A 21,412-nucleotide genomic window follows, 5' to 3' on the forward strand; every position below is an offset into this window, starting at 1 on the left:
TGGCTGGCATTGGAGTGACTGTGTTTTCGCTCCAGATGCCGTTTTGGGTTTTAACTAAACCACAGTTATTGCTTGAGGCTGATTGAGGAACAATGTTTCGAGTGAAAGCGACACACTTTGGCATTCGGAGTGCTGAAACCCGTTGAGAAACTGACACAGGATGTGGTGTGTGTGTGTGTGTGTGTGTGTCCTTCTCGGTACAGTTTACGCTGACTAATAAACAACCATGCAAATGCCTGTTACGAATGCAATGCATTTAGTCATGTGTAGAACTGATTTGATAAACCTGCTTGAGACCACGCTTCCCATAATGCATCTCAATGTCTACTGTCATGACACCCTCCTTGCCCGGAGAACACCAATGTCTTTTCCACGCATGTTTTACATTTACAGGTCCCATGGAGTTGCGAATTGCACTTAACTATTTTGGGCGGCCCCCTGGTTCGGGTCATAAAAAGTCCCGTTAATCTTCTCCCCAGACAATGTTACACACCGACTCATCAGATGCTAACTGTAAGCTAGCTAGCAGAGGCCTCGGCCCTGTCTGTGAAAGTGAACCTGTTTTGTGATTCCTTCTTCCCTCTGTACTTTTATAAAGACCAGGGATACATGCAAACTTTGGCGTTGAAGTATTTTTAACTTGCATGGATGTGTCTTCACACATGATGCAATTGCGCTGCCTCTAGATTGACCATGACATTTAGTCTGAACACACAGTCAGCGCAAAAGATGAACAAGTATGTTACAAAATATCTAGTTGTTTCTATGTTGAGCTAGTGTTAGGAAGTTGACCAGCTCATAATTCATCACTAGTGTCTATTTATTTATTCAAGTTTCTTACCAACACTACATTTTAGAAGATTATATTTGAACAGATCATGATAACATTATAATTTACATTTCACTGAACAACGCATCGTAATGTAACAGAACCGTTGTTCGTTAGCGGCGCTGCTAGGGTTATTAGCTCTCCTGCTGTTGATTTAAACACAGATTAGTTGTTAACAATGTAACATTATCAGAGATCTGAGACTAGAAAAGCATGCATGCTGAAATCCTGATTTTACAGAATATTGGCGGATAACGATCGCCAGTAAAACTTTATTTCACACTGTGATGGTGAACGTTAAACTGTGTCATTAATTGACGGTTCACATGCGTACCGAACCGTGAGGGAAGATCCAAAGAATAAAAGTAATAATATGTTTTAATAATTTTACAAGCTACAGCCTTCTCCTACTAAGTGGTCCACACAGCGCCCGGAAAGAATCCTGGGAAACTGGATTCAAGCCCGTGGGAATTTTGAAAAGTTACAGCCTGGCTCGAGTCTTGCCCAATCAGATTTGGGCAGAGAATCAAAGCACGTTTTCCTTTAATGATCTCCTTACTCTAGCTAGTATAATAAATCATTGAAACTACTAATGATAAGATTTGTTTTAATCCATAAAATGACAGTCTTTTATTTCCTTATTTGAAAATGGATCAATATGACTGACCTGTGATACAATCACCCACAAGGCACAAACTGTGACAAACTGTTATTATATCGAGAAATCCGGACCCAACGTTGATCGCGGGCCAGTTTTAGGTGGCTCACAAAAGAGCCCTGATGACATCCCACTGTGACTCTTTGACCTTGGAGCAGTTTGTGTAAAATAGCATAATTACAGACATTGGCCTGCGTGCTTGACTGTTACCTTTATGGACGTCGCAAACCCCCGACCCCTCGAAGCGTTGAATAGCCTTCACCGCTGCTGTTACTCATCACCTCTCATCTTCCCATCCCCCATCCTTCCTCCCCTCCTGTCCACACCACTTTGCCCTCTCGCTGTCCATTCGGCGCTGTCCCTCCTGTTAAACCTCCCTTCTCTGGTGACACTGTCCCTTTCTGTCTCGTCGCTCCAGCCTCATTTGTCCCCTGGCTCTCTCATTTTCACCCTGATCTCAATAAACCTTTTTTTTTTAACCCATTGCTGTCCTCTTCTCATCTCTCCCCACCTCTTTCGTCCTCTAACCCTCTGTCTGCTGCTCAGACCAGTCCACCTATGGATCAGCGTCCTCGGCAGAAAGCTCAGGGATTCATCGAGTGCATCGACCCGACCGACACCCCCACGGAGTGCAGCCGGGCGACCCCGATGTGCTGCACGTAGAGCCGTAGAGCAGCGAAGGGGCCGAGAGGGTCAGGGGTGAAGAAGGTCACAGGCGGACAGCACCGGAGCGAGCACCCTGAGGTCGAAAAGGTCTCTGCGGGGAGGGGCAGACTACGAGGGGAACCGGGCCATCGGGGAGGCCGGTATCCGTGCGTGGGTCAAAGATGATGACGGCACATGTAAAGCTGAGGAGGGAGAAGGGCAGCCTGGCCGAGTACGAATCGCAGATGAAAGGTGAGTGAGTGTGTGAGTGTGTTTGTCTCTGTGTTTTCGTCTGTGCCCTTTATTGCATTCACCCACATGCATGAATGCATAGGAAATAGCATGCATGGGTGTTCACGGCTGCTCCGCACGCTCAGCCTATGTGTGAAACGAAGGCCATGCAGAGTCTCCTCACGCCAACAGGAGAGAGCGGCGTCCCTTAATCACAGCAAAGACACATGAGCGTGACCGATGTTGGCGTTACAAGATTTCTCACATGACAACAGCAGTGTGTGTGTGTGTTTGTTTTTTTGTCGGGTGCATGCCGTGGCTGGGTGGCTCTCTGTACTGTACTACAAGGGTGTATTTATAGCCAGTATTAGTGATGCTGTCTCCTCACATCCAGTCAGCCCCGGGCCGTGTGCTCACACAGAGACGGGAGAAGACGAGTAAATAGGGAGGAGAGCGGGGAGCGGGAGGAGGGCTGGGTGGGCTGGGGGAGTGAGGGAAGAAAAGAACGAGAGAGCCAGAGAACAGGTAGGACAGAGAGAGAGAGAGAGAGCAAAGCGAAGCTGGGGTTATTTGAGAGAGCGATGTTTGTATTGGCCTTTTCATACCGAAGTGCAGCTTCTGTGTACAATGCATGGCCTTGTGTTGAACACACACACTCACATGCATGTATGCTTGGGTTCTTACAAGCTGTGTGTACTAACCTATACGTTGCCGTCTCAGTAAATAAGCAGCAAACGACAGCACGAACGCCGTTTTAAAATGATTATTTTTAGGAACTGTCGTTCCCTGGTTGGAAAATGCGGGATTAGAAAAGACACTTCTCAAACAATAGCTTCTGTTCCCTTGTGGAGCCGTGGGTGACCACAGGTGTAGGAAAACAGCAGCATGAGTTATGGACTGCATGTGTTTCATTTGTAGACTTCATCCAGGCGCCTTATGTCTGACAGCATAGGCAGGTGTGATATGCATGCATCTTTTTTCTTCTTCTCATATTTGTAAACAAGCGAGACAGGAAATACACACGTGCTAAATATGTGTTAAATACATATAAATGCATACATACACATGAATACCCACATGTGTCATACACTCCCAACTCCCAATGAGGATTGCTGATAGAAGCACTCAGATCTTGAGTAGAAAGTAGTAAGTCCTGCATTCAAAATCCTACTTAAAGGTCCAATGTGTGGAGTTTAGGGGGATCTATTTGCAGAAATAGAAAATTATATTCGCCGTTCGCTTGTTTATCCAATGTTTATTGCCGTCCGTATTGCACCAAATCCACCACCGGTATCAGAAAAAACCCAAACGATGCCCATCCCTAATTATAATATACTGAAATGTGTTAATAAGATGTCCTTATTATGTGCGTGATACCTTTTTTTGCATTGAATCATACTGTGATTAGATGGCCCCACCAAAAAAAATTGCCACCAGCCGCCACTGACGCCTGCCAAGTGTGAAGTAGATTGGATGAACAGCTTTCGTGATATCCGAAGGACACAGATTCCTTGCTTTCACGTTAAATGTCTCCAGGCTTATGAACGTATTTACTCGAATAACTGTCCTCTTTCTCTCCGTGTGTCTTCTCTGTCTGTCCCTATCTGTGTCAGACCTGCGGACCCAGCTGACAGACCAGATCAAGATTTTAGACTCTCAGGTGGAGGTGAAACAGCAGCAGCTCTCAGACCTCTCTGAGTTTCTCCGGCGCCGAGGCGACATCGAGGCTGAATATGCGCGCGCCCTCGACAAACTCACCGAGCGATTCACCCACAAGACTAAGAAGTAAGCGTGTACACAGCATGTCAGTGAGTGGGCACGTGTCTCTTCTATCTCTTCTATCTCTCAGGAGACCCTTCCAGTGTTTCGTTAAGCTGTAATTCACTACGGTGGTCTGTTTTTTCTGCAGGAAGGAGCAGTGGGGTCAGTCCGTGTGTCAGGTCTGGTCTGTTTTGCTGACACAGACTCGTCTGGAGAGCCGGGAACATGCAGCGCTGGGGGACACCTGCTGCAACACACTCACACAGCGGTTGGCTCACAGCACGGAGGATACACACCGTCTGCACAAACGGGTGAGTGGATCTTTGGTGGAGGGTCCCATGCTCGCAGAAACAGACGCACTAGACATGTAAGACCTACTTTGAAGGGTTGCTACTCCTGTCCTTGGAGGTCAACTGAGTTGAAAGAAACACAGCAAAAGTGCCCTCTCATATGCCCCTCTGGTAGATAAAACATGATGAAGTGCCCTCTGCCCTTCCAGTGGAGAAAACATGGAAAAGTGAACTTTAGGGTGCTATTCCAGTGGAGAAAACATGATGAAATGATCTGTAGGGTGCTATTCCAGTGGAGAAAACATGGAGAAGTGAACTTTAGGGTGCTATTCCAGTGGAGAAAACATGATGCAGTGATCTTTAGGGTGCTATTCCAGTGGAGAAAACATGATGAAATGATCTGTAGGGTGCTATTCCAGTGGAGAAAACATGATGCAGTGATCTTTAGGGTGCTATTCCAGTGGAGAAAACATGATGCAGTGATCTTTAGGGTGCTATTCCAGTGGAGAAAACATGATGCAGTGATCTTTAGGGTGCTATTCCAGTGGAGAAAACATGATGCAGTGATCTTTAGGGTGCTATTCCAGTGGAGAAAACATGATGCAGTGATCTTTAGGTGATGACGGGCCTTCTTGAAAGCCCCTATAGTAGATAAATCATGATGAAGGTCCCTCACCTTTCCAGTTGCGAAAACATGATAAAGTGCCCTCTAGGCCGGCTACCCTACCAATGGAGAAAACATGATTTGTGTGCCCTTTAGGGTGCCCTTCCACTGGAGAAAACAAGGTGCAGTAACATCTAGCATGCCCTACATGCTAGAAAAGGGCACCAGCGTGCAGAAAGCCTTGTATGTTTTCGACTCGGCCCCCTCAGACCGCCTGTGTACACCACTTTACTGTAAACCTACTAGATGCAGTTTCAAACAGGATATTATCTGAATCTAAGTGTATAAACATCAATGTTTTTTAAGAAAATGTATTTTACTGTACTACTCGCTACACTGTTATCACGCTACACTAATTAACAAATGAAATCACTCCACTCTGTCAGCTCTATTTCTTGTATGCCAAAGCATATCAATGCATGAATTGGTTAAGATGGATTTCTTTCACAGCTGCCAAATTCATTTTGAAACATGGCACGCTTAAATGACCTCAGTTGTTAGTTGCCAGCCTTGGAAAGTTAACAGACTCCCCAAATACGCTGTAGAAGTTGACACATAGCTGAACACAATGAAGTATTCTTATCTGTCCCGGTACTGCACTATCCCAACTCATTTTACTCCAAAGTAACAACTAAGTAAATGTTTCTGACTTTGAACAACTGTGCTTTAAAGTAATAGCAATTTGCAAGTCTCAAATGTATTTCTTTTTTATTATTGTTGCAGAGCAAAGAAGTTGGGATCCAGATGCAGGATGAGCTGCTGAAGGTCACCACTGAAATGCAGACGGTGAGCGTGTCGATATTGTCATCTTGGCATGGAGTAATGCAAAAAAATAAAGACAAAGCTGACGTGGAGTCTCCATTTTGTGTGCCACTGAAGGCCCTGAAGACGTACAACCAGTACCACACCGACTGCCTGATAGCCGAGGGGAAGCTGAAGGAAGCCGAGCGGTTGGAGGAGAGACACACCGGCAAGTCAGCCGAGCTCGGCCTCGGCCTATCGGGAGGGCAGAGGCGGAGCTCCGTCAAGAAGATGGAGCGATTGATGGAGAAAGTGAGTGTGTTTCTGTCACAGGAAGTCTTGAAGTAGGTTTTTTTCCCTCTGCTACAGAACAAAGCATTTCCTGTTGTTTTGTCTGAGTGTGTATCGACTTCAAAATTCTGTGAATACGCGTCTGCTTTAACAGATGTGATCTTATCTTCTCTTTACTTTCCTCCTGCGTGTACGTGTGTGTGTGTGTGTGTGTGTGTGTGTGTGTGTGTGTGTGTGTGTGTGTGTGTGTGTGTGTGTGTGTGTGCACAGAGGCACGGCAGAGTGCAGGAGAACCAGCTGAAGTGCACCAAGGCTCGTAACGACTACCTGCTGAATCTGGCAGCGGCCAACGCGGCCATGAACAAGTACTACCTGCAGGACATCAGCACACTCATCGACGTGAGGGGAACATGCGGTTGTCTGTGTATAATGTGACCCTTCAGTGGTTGAGAGTGACTCCTTTTTGTGCCACCCTCACCTGTTATTATCTGAATAAAAGAGATTTCTCTCTTTGTCTCACACCACAGTTAAAAATATATATATATCTCACTTTTGCCTCTGTTTTTACTTCCCTTCTTCATCATTTACTGTCTTCTCACCATCGCCTTCCATCCCTCTTTTCGTTCCCTCCCGGCAGTGCTGCGACCTGGGCTTCCATCTGTCCGTGGAGAGGGTGATGAATTGCTACCTGTCCAGCAGGGGGCGCATCCAGAAGACGGAGGAGACGGGCCTTAAGCAGCTGGAGGCGGCCGTGACGTCCCTGGACCATAGTGGAGACAGAGATGCGTTGCTGCAGCAACACGACTCCGCCTTCTGTCTGCCGTTCAGATTCAGCTACCATCCGCACGAGGGAGACCAGGTGGAGCCATAAGAGCTATCGTGTAGCAATCACAGACTGGAGGGGGGAACCCCTGCAGCAAAAACACCAAAGGACTAAAAACACCAAAAGAAAAGGGATCATCTATGCCAGACTTCATTGACAGAAACTGTGTTTTTCCCTCGCAGAGCACAGAGGTTGCTGGTGTACCGCTGCCCCGACCGGTTAGTCTGTCTGTCTTATTGTGTGACTTTGGTGTTTTAAAGGGTTAGCTCAGATTCACCAAAGTCACTCGACTACACCTACAAACTAACCGATGGAGGCAGCGGTACACGAGTAACTGCTGCTTTCTGCGAGGTCAAATTACTGTTTTTGTCAGAGCATGGATGACGACTTCAGAGGGATGTCTGGTGAAAATATTCTAAATATAGTGTACACTACTTAAACTGCTATTTATTTTTTACAACCCCACGCACAAAATAAATTCAAACTATCCCTCTAAATCATTGGTGTTTTTTAAAGTTGACCAGAACAGATTTTTGAAGAATCCCAAACCTCTACCCCTCCCGCCTCTCTCAGAACAACATCCCAGTGGTTTGAACTTGGAAGGGAATATTTCATTGTTTAAATTGTGTATTTCAGGTGTGCGAGGTGAGTGCGGAGAGCCAGGTGAGATACGAGCTGGAGACCAGGTTCCAGCAGCTTCAGTCTCGTCTCGCTGCCGTTACCTTGGAAACAGAGGAGGTCAGCAGAATTATTCTCACTTCCTGAAACTAAACTAGAAAACTAGAAAGACACCAGAAAAAAATAATTAACTGAACAAACCAAACGACATTTCTCGTCCCTCTCTCAGGTCAGTAAAACGCTTAAAGCCACGCTCGCCGCCCTGCTGGACAACATGGGAGAAAGCGACGGTAACCCCTCCCCCGACGTTCCCAGCAGCCTATCGCATGAGCCGCCTGGAGGAAACGCCGCCCCAAAACTTACCCTCGCCAAGCGCCGAGCCAATCAGCAGGAGACAGAGACCTACTACTTTACAGTGAGTCACTGCAGTTGGCTAAAGGTGGACATGTTGCACTACATGTATAACATGTTGAATTGTAGCATAGTTTCAGAAACTGTTGAAATAGTCGAGGGATAACTACAACCCTAATACTTTCTTCATTTTTTTTGTGCCTAGAAAGTGAAGGACTTCCTCATCAGCAGTTCTTTGACCTTCAAACTTCAAGCCAAACACGACCTTCTACAAGATGCCATACAGAAAGGTACTATTATACTGCGATTATATGACGGCAGATGATGGGCGGGGCAAATGTCTTCCAATGTTTGAATGCCGCTGTTTGAATCTGTGATCGGTTCTCACACATGAAGCCAGTGTACTCCACCGATGTAGCGCTACACTATGATATCGTCAGAGTCATTTGTTAAAAATCAGAATCAGAACAATTTATTTACTAGGTATTACACATATGAAGAATTTGTCTTGGCGGGTGGTGCATACATTAAACAAACAACAACAATCAGCAATCAACACAGCGCAATAGAAACATATTACATTTACAATAGAATATCAAATTTCAAATAAAGTGCACAGACAAACAGATAACAGTACTGTAAACAAGTGTACTGTAAGTGTGTGTTGAAGTTAAAGTGACATGTTAAAGTGACATGTGTATTTAAATATGAAGTATGAAGGAATGTGCAGGGAAGTGACCGGATATCAAAAATAATTCCAGCACAACTAGAAAAAACGTCTTTTAAATATTTCGAACTAACAGCGAGCTAACAGCGAGCTAACAGCGAGCAAACAGCGAGCTAACAGCGAGCTAACAGCGAGCTAACGCAGACCTGCTTTCCATCGCGCCTCGGGCTGCCAGGCAGGGCTGGGAGGACAGCAGGTCCAAGTGTTATCCTGTAAGGTACTGTCCACAGGAAAAGTCTACAGCTGCTGCTTCTTCTTCTTCAGTTTAATGGCGGACCAACTTAACTAGGTGCATAGCGCCACCCAGTGTACCGGAGTGTGAGAGCCCAGCTAATTTAACCTTCTCTACCATAGAGAGAAACAGAGGTGATGCGCTGGTGCCAAGCAGCATTGAGCTGTGCAATGAGAAAATAAGCTAATAGGGAAAACATATTATAATACATACATTATAAAATAGATATCACTGATGGCCCGCCACTGATTGGTTGCGATAAAAACAAAATGGCGACGGCCGTCTCAACTAGTCTTAACGCACGACCGACGGAGACTCAAGTGACATCACTCAAGGACGTTTATTTCAACTTTGATGTGTAATATCGGGATATTGTTTGCACCAGGACCCTGAACCAGACCTCACTCTGTTGCCTGTTTTTCTGTCTCTCTCCTCCAGCCGAGGCTGTCGACAGTGACCCCTCCAGGTAAACAGTGTCTTCTCGTAGCTTGGAATAGACCCAGTGTGACTGAGAGAGGCGTAGAGACATGGAGGTAGCAGAGAGGACAAGGAGGAGAGGAAAGAGATGAAACCAAATCTGAACCATGAATGCCATTTTGTCCAATTTTTCCAATTATGCAAAACAAATATATAAAGCTGATTTGTGAAGTGTAGAGTAACTGATGATGAGCAAACATCATTGCATGTAAGATGTCAAATGGCATTCTGCATTTTATTATCATTATATTTCCCAGAATGCAATGTGCTCGGTCAGTGCGCGTTCGGAAGTCCAGACCTGTTTCCCAATTCTGCCACACACTCTTCACCACAGACATACTCTCCTACATACAGGTAACACACACTCACACACACTATCACGCACACACACATGCAAATAAGAAAACTAAATAAACATCCCTTGTCTTTACCTGGTTTCTGATTGGCTTGCTGCGCTGCACTGCTGTTCAACCCCTCAGAAGGGAGTGATTTTGTAAATCCTGTCACACCGAAGCAGAGGAATTGGCGGGGGCTTCTTGCAGCACATGCACGCGGTGTGCCTTCATGTGTATGGTGATGCTTATAGTTTATTGCTGGCTTTTCCCTCCTTTAAATCCCCACCCCACCCCCCCAAGCCTCCTTCTCCTCTCTCCTCTTCCTCCCTTTTATCTCTTCCTCTCTTGTGAAGGGGATTAAAATGCACTGGCCTCTTTGTTGCCTCCTCTCTCGGCTCCTCTTCTGAGAGCGTGTGTGCTTATTGTGCGCCTCTTCCCACTGCTTCTCAATCTTTATTCCCCCTTATTTCATACTCTGCCTTTTTTTATGATCCGTGCTTCTTCTTTTCTCTCTTTCTCTCTCTCTGCCGCGCTTGGCTCGGTTGCAGGAGAAGAAGGAAAATGTCTCGGACGCAGGTAGCGAACCCCAACTGTGACTGCTTAGAGGCCCTGGGCTGTTTGTTCTGGGAACGTTGGGTTTAGCAACCCAGAGGGGGGTACGATAAATAAGCTGTTTAGCCTAGCTTAGCACAAAGACTGAAAGCTGGGGGGAACAGCTAGCTTGGCTATATATATATTTATTTATATATTTATTTATAGAGCCATGTGTATATATCACCTGGGGTGTCTCCCCTTAATCTACAAAACGAAAAAGAAAAGAATATAAATACACATATGAATAAAATATAAAATACACATATACACATTTAGGGGAGACACCCCCAGGTGATTAAAACACTTTTATTAACAGATATCACCATTTCATGTCATCATCATTTCTATTGGAATAAAAAAATATAAAAAATACTGAACAAAAAAATAGTGAACATCCATTTAAAAAATAAATAAAAAATGTCCTAAAAATGAGGCTATAAATTATATATGAACAAACCCTCTGTAAAAACCTTCAGATTATAGAGGAATGAAACTGGTGTATGTCAGAGTCTGAGAAAAAACTCATTTAGAAAATTAGATACATTTTGCAAGATAAAGAATTGGGTCAAAAAGATTTAACGAACAGATATCACCAGGACATTTCCCCTGTTGATTACATACATAAAAAACATTGTATATGCAAAATAGTACAATAAACACCTCAATGTGTATTGCTTTAAATGTGTGTTCCCTTCTTGCTGTTACGGCTGTTGATTATTACGTCGACCTTGCCGTCGTCTTTATCGGCATCTCATCTCTCCCTCTCTCCACTCATCTCCTGTCTCCAGAGCTCTGGGCAGCAGATTCCTGTGGTGGTTGAGAGCTGCATCCGTTTCATCAACCTTCACGGTGAGTCCGTCCTCATGCTGAAGCTCAGAGAGCAGCCCTGTGTGTTTTCTCCTGTATGGAACCTACGAACATGCAATGTGTTGTGTGCCTCAGGCCTCCACCACGAAGGGATATTCCGAGTTCCTGGGTCACAGAGGGAGGTCAACCACATCAGAGATGCTTTTGAGAGAGGTGAGTGAGCTCCTCATAGAGCATCACTTTTTCCTCTGATGGAGAACGGTTCATTTTAATCACATTTATGTTGTCCTGCAGTCCTTTTTATGTGCACACAAGTGTGTGTTGCTCCATCAACACATTCAAGTATCCGTTTCCCTCCCCGTAGGAGAGGACCCTCTGTCGGACAGCGAGTGTGACCTGGACTCGGTGGCCGGTGTGCTAAAGCTGTACTTCAGGGGCCTTGAGCCTCCTCTCTTCCCTTACGACAGCTACTCTCAGCTGCTGGAGTGTGTCCGTAAGTCTCTCTCCAACCCCGTAATATACAACTGTGTGTGTTTCAGCTCTCAGATCCTGCAGGTTTTTTCGTATCCGCTTCTTGGGTTGCTCAGTTCTTTAGGCCGCATGTTCTGCCTCGATGGAGCTGATCCGCCTCCTCGTGTACAGTCGTACCTTTGAATGAATGATCCTGCTCATACTGATGGAGCTTGAGACGGGTCTGCCTGTCTCCTGGTTCATTGGTTTACAGGAACGCCCGTCATCTACTGTCTGTTTCTTTTTTTCCCCACACAACTGTATTGTCCTGTCCGTGTCAGTCAAATCAGTGGCAACGCGTTTTTAAGTACGATTTACTTACTTTATGTAAAAAATTATTATAATAATAACGTTGATGTGTCCTTGAGCAAGACACTTAACCCTGAATTGCTCCCCTGTTGCTGTGTCTACGGTGTATAGAGCAAAAATATAAGTCGCTTTGGATAAAAGCGTCAGCTAAATGTAATGTACCCCAAGTACGGCCGCGCAGTAGCCGGTTCGTTCCCCGGCTCCTCCGGTCCATGTCAAAGTGTCCTTGGGCCAAGACACTAGGTGCTCCTTATGTGCAGGTGGCACCTTGCAGTGGGAGCCTCTGACATCGGTGTTTGAAAGTGTGTGAATAAACGATTTGAGTGGTCGGAACACTAGAGAGTCCATTTACCCTTCTATTTACATTCTTAGATGGGGACACCACTGAGGCGTACTTATTTTAACATAAACCGCCATGTTTTCCTAAACCGGGTTCGGGTTCATAGGAGAACACACAAATCCCCAAAAATGATTTTTCGTAGCTAGTAGTAGGCTAACTACCCACACAGTGCAAACCTGCATTATTTTGAAATGCAGTCAGGAAACTCAGAAATCCACTGCAGATGTAGTACAGGTTTAGGAAGCAGCAGTGTATTTAAATAAGACGTGCTGCAGAATAGATTTATTTTAATTTTTTTAATTTTTTTCACCGCACAACTGGGACAAGTTTTTAATATATATTTTGGATATAGAATATACTGTTACTGTATATTGCCATTTTAGTGTCCCTACCAATGCTGAGACCAAACCTCCGGCCTTGAATTCTCTCCTGCAAAATACAGACTGTTGATGCAAGATGGTGCAACGTCTACTCTGTCTACTGGTGCATCTCACTGTCTTGTTTGCACTGTCTCTGCTTCTCTCACTGCCTCCCTGTTATTCCTGTAGGCCAGTGCCGTCTGAGTCTCGAATCAGCTGTTTAACAGCTGGGCGCTGGCCAGCTAGCTATAACTTTTAATTATTAAAAATATATATATAGAACATTTACATTTAAACTTTGTGATTCTGTTTGGGCCAGCAGAGAATGCCACTGCTGTAGGCCCAATTCTGAGCGTCTGAGTCAGAATGGGCACAGCTAATCAGGGTTGTGAACCTGCCCGCTGGTTGTTTACTCCCCATAAATGCTTGTGTTTCCCGTCAGCTGCATAGTGAATCAGCCTAGCCCTGGCAACCTCAGTAGTTTAGGTATTTGCTTTAAGTCAGAACTTTGAGGGGTTTATGCATATGTGACACAGTTTGTAGCTGCTCGCGGGGGATGGACAAACTGTGAAGTTTGCTACAAACACAGCTTATGGTAACCGCTGCATCTTTCCTCCTCCCACTCCTCTCCTCATGATCAGAAATCGAAGGGGTGTCGGAGAAAGATGTCCAGATCAAAGCGATCATCTCCACCTTCCCGCGGCCCCTCCTCATCGTGATGCGCTACCTGTTCGCTTTCCTCAATCAGTAAGCTACAGCGTTACATGCGCTCTCTGCTGTGCTTGTGAAAATGTAAAACAAATAAAATGATGTATAATCCACGTTCCCCCAGTGTGTCTCAGTACAGCGACGAGAACATGATGCAGCCCTACAACCTGGCCGTTTGCTTCGGTCCGAGCCTGCTGAGGGGGTTGGACTCCGATGACGCTGTGGCCCAGCAGCCGCAGGTCAACGATCTTGTCAAAACCATGATCCTCCAGCACGACATCATCTACCCCGGCCAATCGGAGCTGCCGGGCCCCGTCTACGAGAAGCACATGACTCTGGAGCAGGAGTACTGGTGAGTGATGGGTAGTCATTGATGTGGTATTTGTTGGATGGATGGATCTACTTTATTCATCCTCAAGGGGAAATGTATTGTCGAAGTAGCAGCTTACAGACACAAAAATAAAACTTACAGGGATGAAAGATATACTGTATACAGCACAGAGAGTATTCATTTGGGAACATACATTTAAACAATAGAGAAAGTACAAACATTAAATTTAAACAATAGAGAAAGTGCAAAAATGCTAAGTATGTGTAGTGTAGTGTATGAAGTATGTGTATATATATATATATATATATATATATATATATATATATATGTATATATATATTATATATATATATAAAATATATTTATATATATATATATATATATATATTATATATATATATATATATATATAAAATATATATATATATATTTTATATATATATAAATGAAATGCCAATGCAACATTGTTTGTTGCCAATATTCTGCCAAAATGAATGGAGCCTCACAATTGACATTTAGTAAAAATATTTTTATATAGAACAATATAATTGAATAGATCTATAAATAATTAAAATGGCCAACATTTTTTTTTTTTTATAAAATAAATTACAACATTAATAAAATAAATAAAAAGCATAGCTACTAATTATTTCAGCTGGCAAGCTAAGGCTAAAAGTGTTTTAATATTTATTAATTTAGCAACTGATAGTAGCAAGAACATTATTAAGAGCGTTTTGCTTTTGAACCAACAGATTCAAGGTTATTTCTTTTTTTTTGTCGATTCATTTGTTTGTTATATTTTTAACTAAATCATCTCTAGCTACATTTAGTCAGTTCCGGGGTTTGGTACGAAAATGGTCTTGAACGTCATCTCCACTTATTTATTTCAGTCCGCTCGTTGTGAACAAGAGGACTGCCTCACGTTGCCCCGGAGATTTGTGGGTCATGTCATGAGTTTAAGACAAAGATGGTTCCAAGTGCGTAGAGCAGCTTCCTCATCCTCTTGAACCAGGATTTCACACCACGCCAAAGGCATTTCTGTCCAGCTTGCAGTTCTTTGTGCAAAGACAGCTTAACACTATTAAGCTGATTGCTCACTGCTGAACGCCACCCTCCGGGCTGTCGACAGTGTCCATGGGCGCCAAAAATCAGCTCTCGGGGCTTTTTTCTTCACGGACATTAATATACTATCAGTGATTTGAAGGTGTTACTTGTCCTTTGAGAAATCTCACGGTGGTATGAAATGTTACGTAACGGGAGGTCTTGCGTGTCGAACACAAGAGGAACTGAGCAATGACCACGAACTTTCGTTTTTCTTGTCATCTGCAGTGAACCAATCACAGAGGAGGGAGATGGAGAGACCGAGCATCTGCCCAGTGAGGACGGTGAGGATGTACAGCACACACACACACACACACACACACACACACACTAGAGGCTGGCTTCCATTAGACATAGGCTATGTATCACTCACTATACTTCACATAGATGTACAACAAACCACTTATTACATTTTTGATGTTTTGAGATCATGATTGGTAATCAGACATGTCTATATTGCAACTGTGCATGTGTGTGCAGAGTGGGAGGCGGTGGCCATGTTTGACTACACGGCGAGATCTCCTGCGGAGCTGTCCTTCAAGCAAGGGGAGCTTCTCATCCTCCACAGCAAGGCCTCCTGTGATTGGTGGAGAGGCGAAGTGGGAGGGGTTAAGGGTCTCATCCCTCACAAGTACATCAGCGTGCTGGAAGGGTGAGTGACCTTTCCACTTCAGAACCGTTCAGGCAACCACCGCAGCACCACCGCATCCAAAGCCCTCTTCCTTTCAGACGGGGTGGCGGGTCTTGGAGTGGATCTAGGACGCCTCTTTCCAAATTTGAGACACGACATTTCATTTGAGTCTTTGGCTCCGAGGGTTCGCTGCGTTCGCCACTCGGACCGGAGTCTGAACTTGAAATTGTACTTAAAATTGGGTCGGATCTCATTTGCAGACAAACGCGTCACACGTTTCATCCGCGAAGACCTGGTGCGGAAGCTAACAATTCATTCAAATGAACCGAGCAGGATGGTCAGAGGGGCGGCGGCCATTTTGTGTATACCGTTACCATCGCGACCGTTGTAGCGGGCTAACCATAGACTGTATATAAAAAGGGGACGTAGTCATTGTGACATGTGTGGACTGCTGTCATGGAGCCTTGAGTTTGACGGTTTTGCAGTCGCCATGTTGTTTTTTTGTATCTGGCGAACAGAAGTTTCCCTATTTTGAATCCAGAGGAGTGACGTAGAGACGCCGTCTACGTCTCTGGTAGCGGCAGTGACCTGTAAGCCCGCCCTAAAGCAAACCCTGTCACTGCTTCGCATTCCAAATATGGTAACTTCTGTTCATTGGTCGCAAAAAAAACTAAATGACAACGTCCGTAATCCAAGATGGCGACGGTGAAATGGCTTCATAACATCAGTCCACAAACCAACGGGTGACGTCACAATGACTACGTCCACTTCTCATACACTCTGGGTTGTACAGAAAAAAGAGCAGGATGCATTCACAAGGGAGGGAGGAATTAACAAATTTAAAAGTTTTGTAGAATTGTGTTACATTGTATTATATTTGGCGTTTTTTTTTTTGTCCAATCGCTATAGATTTCTGCATCATCTTCAGAATGTTCTATCGAAAAAAATCCGGTCACGTTTAATATCCCTGCCGCTTCCTCGTACGGCCATTTTGTCACTCAACCTTAATCCCATTTTTTCCTTCGTGAACTATATTCTGAATATGTGTCTCCCATCGCCTCCTCCCTCAGATCAGAGCGAGGGAAAAGAGAGGACGGGGGAGGCGGAGGCAGCACTGGAAGCCTGACAGCAGACGATCCCCAGACGGAGAACACAACCCGGTACACACACACACACGCACACACACACACACACGCACACACACCTACACACACACACACTCATGCATACGCACACACACATACTTGAACGCACACTGCAATATATGAATGTATTTAGGCACAATAGATAGACAGAAAAACACACACACACACACACACACACACAAACGAACAGTAATACTCACTTTTTCCCGGACACACACGCGAGTATTTGCTAAGTTTCTGTGCGCGTCTCGACAGGATGCGGGTGAACAGCGACAGCGCTTCGTTGCCCGGGAGACAGAGAGGAAGCGAGGGGAGCCCCGGTCAAAAGCCGCCGACGTCTCCCGCCACGCGACACCTGCCAGTGTAAGACTGACACACACCTTGGAGGCAACGCACGTGCTGCATGACACTGTGCAATGAGGTTCATAGGCACTTACGTATGGGAATATATAGAGAGAGAGATAGGAGGAGTGCGTCAGCCAGATCTATCCAGAGGGAAAAGCACCTCAGTAGCCCAGGTCCTAAAAAAAATCTTTATTTCAGTAAATATTTTGCAGCCAAATCAAATAGCTTCCAGGATATGTAACCTTTGTTTCTTTAATATGCATCAAATACTTGACTTCTTTCTTTACACGGCTTCTACTAAGGCAATAATAGTCCATGCATATGAGAAATAAGTATAGTTACAATCCCTCCTCTGCATTGTGGAGGCTGCTTGATGGCTTTTTGCTGGTGACCCCTACAGTCTATGGGTTACAGCCGTTGTCTTTTTGATTCCTCACAGTTTATTTTGTTTGTTTGGCTGTTTCTTGGAATACTGCAGCGCACACCGCAGCGAGTGTGAACGCCTCCGTTCGTGCTCGGAGGCTCGCGCCTCGCCGCCGAGCGAGAGCGTAAACAGAGCTTTAGTCTTGCCAAGTGCCAATTAAGCTGTTACAGAGGAACAAATACAGTAAAAAGACATTCTGCATCCAATGTTTGACTGAAATTTGAACAGGCGCCAAGATCTGATGTGCAAGTTACCTTTGTAGTGAGAGAAGACGGAGAAAAGCGTCTCTCGCCAAGACATGAAATGAAGTTCAGATCATGTTCTTCATTTACCTCCATCCATCTTATGGGTGTTGTCCGACCTGTGTCCCTTCTTGTATTTTAGGTCTCAGGAGCGAAGACACACTTTGGACACTGTGAGACAGGGCAGCTTCAGACCCCCGGACAGACCTCCGTTTGGTCAGGCGGAGAGACCGGCAGCCGACAAGGTTGGTAGTTCGGGCCTTGAGGCCCTCGGCTCCTGAGAAACTGAAATATTCTGTTGGCCCTTGGAACCTTTTCATATAGAGTCCAGTAGCTTGGAAAATAGCGATATGAATAAAAACCTGAATGCTTTTCACACAGCTGCTTGTAGTCCTATTACAACAACAACCTTTACCTTTTTGTTCATCTGTTTTTAATTTATAAACACAGGAGAGAGAAACTGTTGGGATCAGAATTTTTTTTAACAACTTTTTTTTATCACTTCCATAAGAAACAAGGACATAATTAATCTCAAACAATGTTTAATACCAGGTTGATAAACGAAGGGAAAAAGTCTCGAGGCTCTGCCCATAACAAGTCCTTTAATTTGTTATCAAGATGTCATAATTATGCATCAGTTTTTACAACTTCTGTTCTTCATCAACCCCGAGCTTTTGTCCAAGATATCATAACTTGGAGACTTTTGTTATAGTTCAATCATTCAAAATGGAGCCACAGCAGCACTGTGTTGTCATGCTGGCAGCAATTGACAGTAATTGGTGGAAAATACAGTAAAAAAATATTTTTTTAAAAGAAGAAGTTTGTACTTTTTACTTTAAAATAAATGCTTTGATGCCCTACATTTGTTATCCTCCACGTGTCTCCTCCTGACTATTTGCTTCACCTCCTCTCTCTCTCTCTCTCTCTCTCTCTCCCTCTCTCTCTCTCTCTCTCTCTCTCTCTCTCTCTCTCTCTCTCTCTCCCTCTCAGGAAATTATCAGCCGTCAGATGAACTCGGTGTTCAAGGAGCTCCTCTCTCGTCAGCCCACCATGCCGCCGGCCGCCGCTCCTGCAACCCCCACTGCTCCCTCTTCCTCCTCCTCCTCCTCTTCCTCCTCCTCCTCCTCTCTTCCTCAAGCTGCTCCCGCTGCCAAAAAAGTCGGCTTCGGCATCAGAGGACGGGCCCTTTTCCGGCCGGTGGAGTAAGAGAGGGGTGGAGGCTGGAATCGCTGATTGGTTGTTTAACGTCGGTTGATGATGATGATGCCGACGATACATTTGGTGAAGATCTTGATTTATTTTTATTGACATGTGTATGATATTTGCGTCGCCGCCATCTCATAGTGCCACTCGTCCCGGTGCCGTGTTACTGTGCGTCCAGTGTGTCCGTCCTCCAGCTGCTTTTATGTTCCGGTCTGTTTAATTTGTTCTCCAGGCTTATGTGGGTTTTTATTTTAAATGTTTTGGGGAGAATCAGGGATGTGATGAGACTGACTTTTTAAAGTGGTTGCCGTGATACTTAGAGCAGCAACAAAGTACTTAAACTGCCCCCTAGTGGCAGTTTCTGAGATCAGCTCCCCCCTTATATGGTGGTTGCTTCATTGAAAAAAGAAAAAGGAAACTGATCCAGGGCCTGAGTGCCTTCACGCCTTTACTCCTCACAGTTGTTTCACTTGAAAAGATCCGGTAGGTTTGAGCTCTGCGTATTATGTAAAATATAAGTCTGGTGTTCAATATTCAATAAGACAATATGCAATGAATAAGCATATATGAATAAACTATGTAAAATAAAGTGACAAAAAGTGACATTGATAAAAAGAAGACAAGTGATATAAAAGCGTAATTGGGAAAACTGGCATTATGAAATGAAATAGACTTTAATGAAATTAAAAATCTCTAAAACTCACTTCTGGTGAAATTACATTTGATCATAACGATAATAATAATAATTTCTTAATCATGATATCACAGATGATTGTTTTATTTATATTTCTTACACAGTTTATTCGTGTGGATATTTATTTCATTTAATATTGAAGATTTTGGCGCCCCGTAGAGCTGCTAGCTGGGAAGACCCTAAGCAGTTGGGTCAGTACCTTATAGCCGCATGCAGCGTTCGCACACACACACGCACACACACACACACACACACACAAAACACATTCCCCTTCATATGTGATGCGCGGCCTGATACGCAGGCCAAAACTCAGGGCTTTTCTTGCAGAGTTAGCGCCGGGCTAGCTCAGGTTTGGCTTAAAACATGAGAAAGTAGGACTTTCTACGCTCAGGGCTTTGGTTGACTCGCTCTTCGACTGGAAACACGTGCCCGAGCCTCAAGAGCCAAAACAAAATGGCCCCCACACCAGAGAGGATTCAGCGACTTCCTCTGGTTTAAACTGTGAAACTCTCGTCTCCTTCATCCGCACATGTTGGCCCCACTCTGCTCTCGATCTGTAGCACCGGCCCCGGGCCTCATTGTTTCAGAGCTGTATTTATTTACTCTGACTCCGAAAGCGTTTGAATTGTTCTCATGGCATCTCCCCCTCTGTCGTGTTTCAGTACTGGAAACAAAGAAGTAGAATCTGTTTTTATTTTTATTTTATTGATTCTGCCTCTATGATTAAAACACCCTGTTATTCTGGATCACTGTTTGATGATGTCACTAAATTTACTGTGTCCAATTGTATATGTGGTGGTAAAAAAAATAAAAATGAATCCAATAAAGATGATAAGTGATGAATGATTAAGGGTTGTCGGTGTATTTAAACTGCTTTCACAAGTGTATTCCAGGAGCGGAGAGCAGGGGGCCAAGTTTGGCTTCGGGCCCTTTCTCACGGCTCAGTTGACAAATAAATCTGGTGATCCATTTCCTCAGGCTGATCTCAAATGTGATGAAAATCTGGTGAAGAAAAAGGGTTTTCCTAGATAATCTTTCCTTATTTATCATTCAGTGAAAACAGGAGGAGAAAAATAAAGTTGTGGTAGATGATTTTCTTTTCTTTTTCAGGTGTTTGTTGTTGTAATACTCATTTTGGGCCACAAGGCTAAATGGCAGCACAACCCATGTTTTAGACAGGACTGAAAGTTTGTCTTTTAATTTCTCATGCGCACTAAACACAAGGTACATATATTGTGTGTCAGCAAGTTATGTAGCACTATTGTCATGTCTTTCTTTTGACGAGAAATGTACTTTTATTAGAACAAACATTTATGCATGTTCATTATCTCAATCGAGTTCAGTCCTGCGACATCAGAGCTGGTGATGATTCCTGAACTTTCTTTGCGTCACTTCAGTTCCTCACGGTTATCAAGTGATGTGGAACACAGACGATCTTAGTTAACACCAGCAGGAGCTGCAGGTGCGCAGTTGCAATGTTAAAGTTGTCGCGTTTGAACGAGGCGTCAACCGCAGGTTCATAAAAGTAAAGCCAATGCGGAAGTTCCGTAAACTTGCATTTTCCCTAATGGCCAGCAGGGGGCGACAAAATATCTAATTGTATAGATGTGTATAGAAAATGACTCTACTTCTCTCTTGATTTATTCCCTCAGTAAACATTGTAAACATGAGTTTATGTCTCAATCTCTAGTTTCAAGTCTTCTTCAATACAGCATGATGTTCTTTTAGTAAATTATGGTCATTTAGAGTCAAATAGACCATAAAGCAGAGGATGATTTAGGGCGGGGCTACAAGGTGATTGACAGGTCGAGGACAGAAGTCGAGGCATCCGAACAGCAGTCTACAAACCAGTGGGCGACGTCACTGTGACGAGTTCTACAGTCTATGGTCTGAAGTGATTATGTTTGATGGTAAATCTGAGAGATCTCGAGATGATTAGCATATTTAATAATAAGAAAATCTAGATGTTTTTTTCTCAACTCTTTGCTTCTTTATT

The 21,412-nt window shown here is 44.3% G+C and overlaps 1 protein-coding gene across 1 annotated transcript; it reads left to right on the forward strand.

Annotated features, from left to right (window-relative positions):
- Positions 1 to 2,314: 2,314 nt before the first annotated feature.
- arhgap4b (Rho GTPase activating protein 4b) lies at positions 2,315 to 20,219 on the forward strand (the record flags this gene model as incomplete). Its single annotated transcript, XM_079226377.1, has 23 exons — positions 2,315 to 2,384; positions 3,977 to 4,148; positions 4,273 to 4,435; positions 5,802 to 5,864; positions 5,958 to 6,131; positions 6,381 to 6,509; positions 6,748 to 6,969; positions 7,570 to 7,671; positions 7,781 to 7,966; positions 8,108 to 8,192; positions 9,300 to 9,327; positions 9,596 to 9,692; positions 11,056 to 11,116; positions 11,210 to 11,287; positions 11,439 to 11,567; positions 13,234 to 13,339; positions 13,425 to 13,652; positions 14,961 to 15,016; positions 15,213 to 15,384; positions 16,434 to 16,523; positions 16,764 to 16,871; positions 17,662 to 17,764; positions 18,510 to 20,219. 23 exons carry the CDS (start codon positions 2,315 to 2,317, stop codon positions 18,723 to 18,725), a joined length of 2,838 nt encoding a protein of 945 aa, XP_079082503.1. The 3' UTR covers positions 18,726 to 20,219.
- Positions 20,220 to 21,412: the final 1,193 nt, after the last annotated feature.

The sequence above is a fragment of the Taurulus bubalis genome, assembly GCF_910589615.1.
Source record: "Taurulus bubalis genome assembly, chromosome: 11".
Lineage (NCBI taxonomy): Eukaryota > Metazoa > Chordata > Actinopteri > Perciformes > Cottidae > Taurulus > Taurulus bubalis.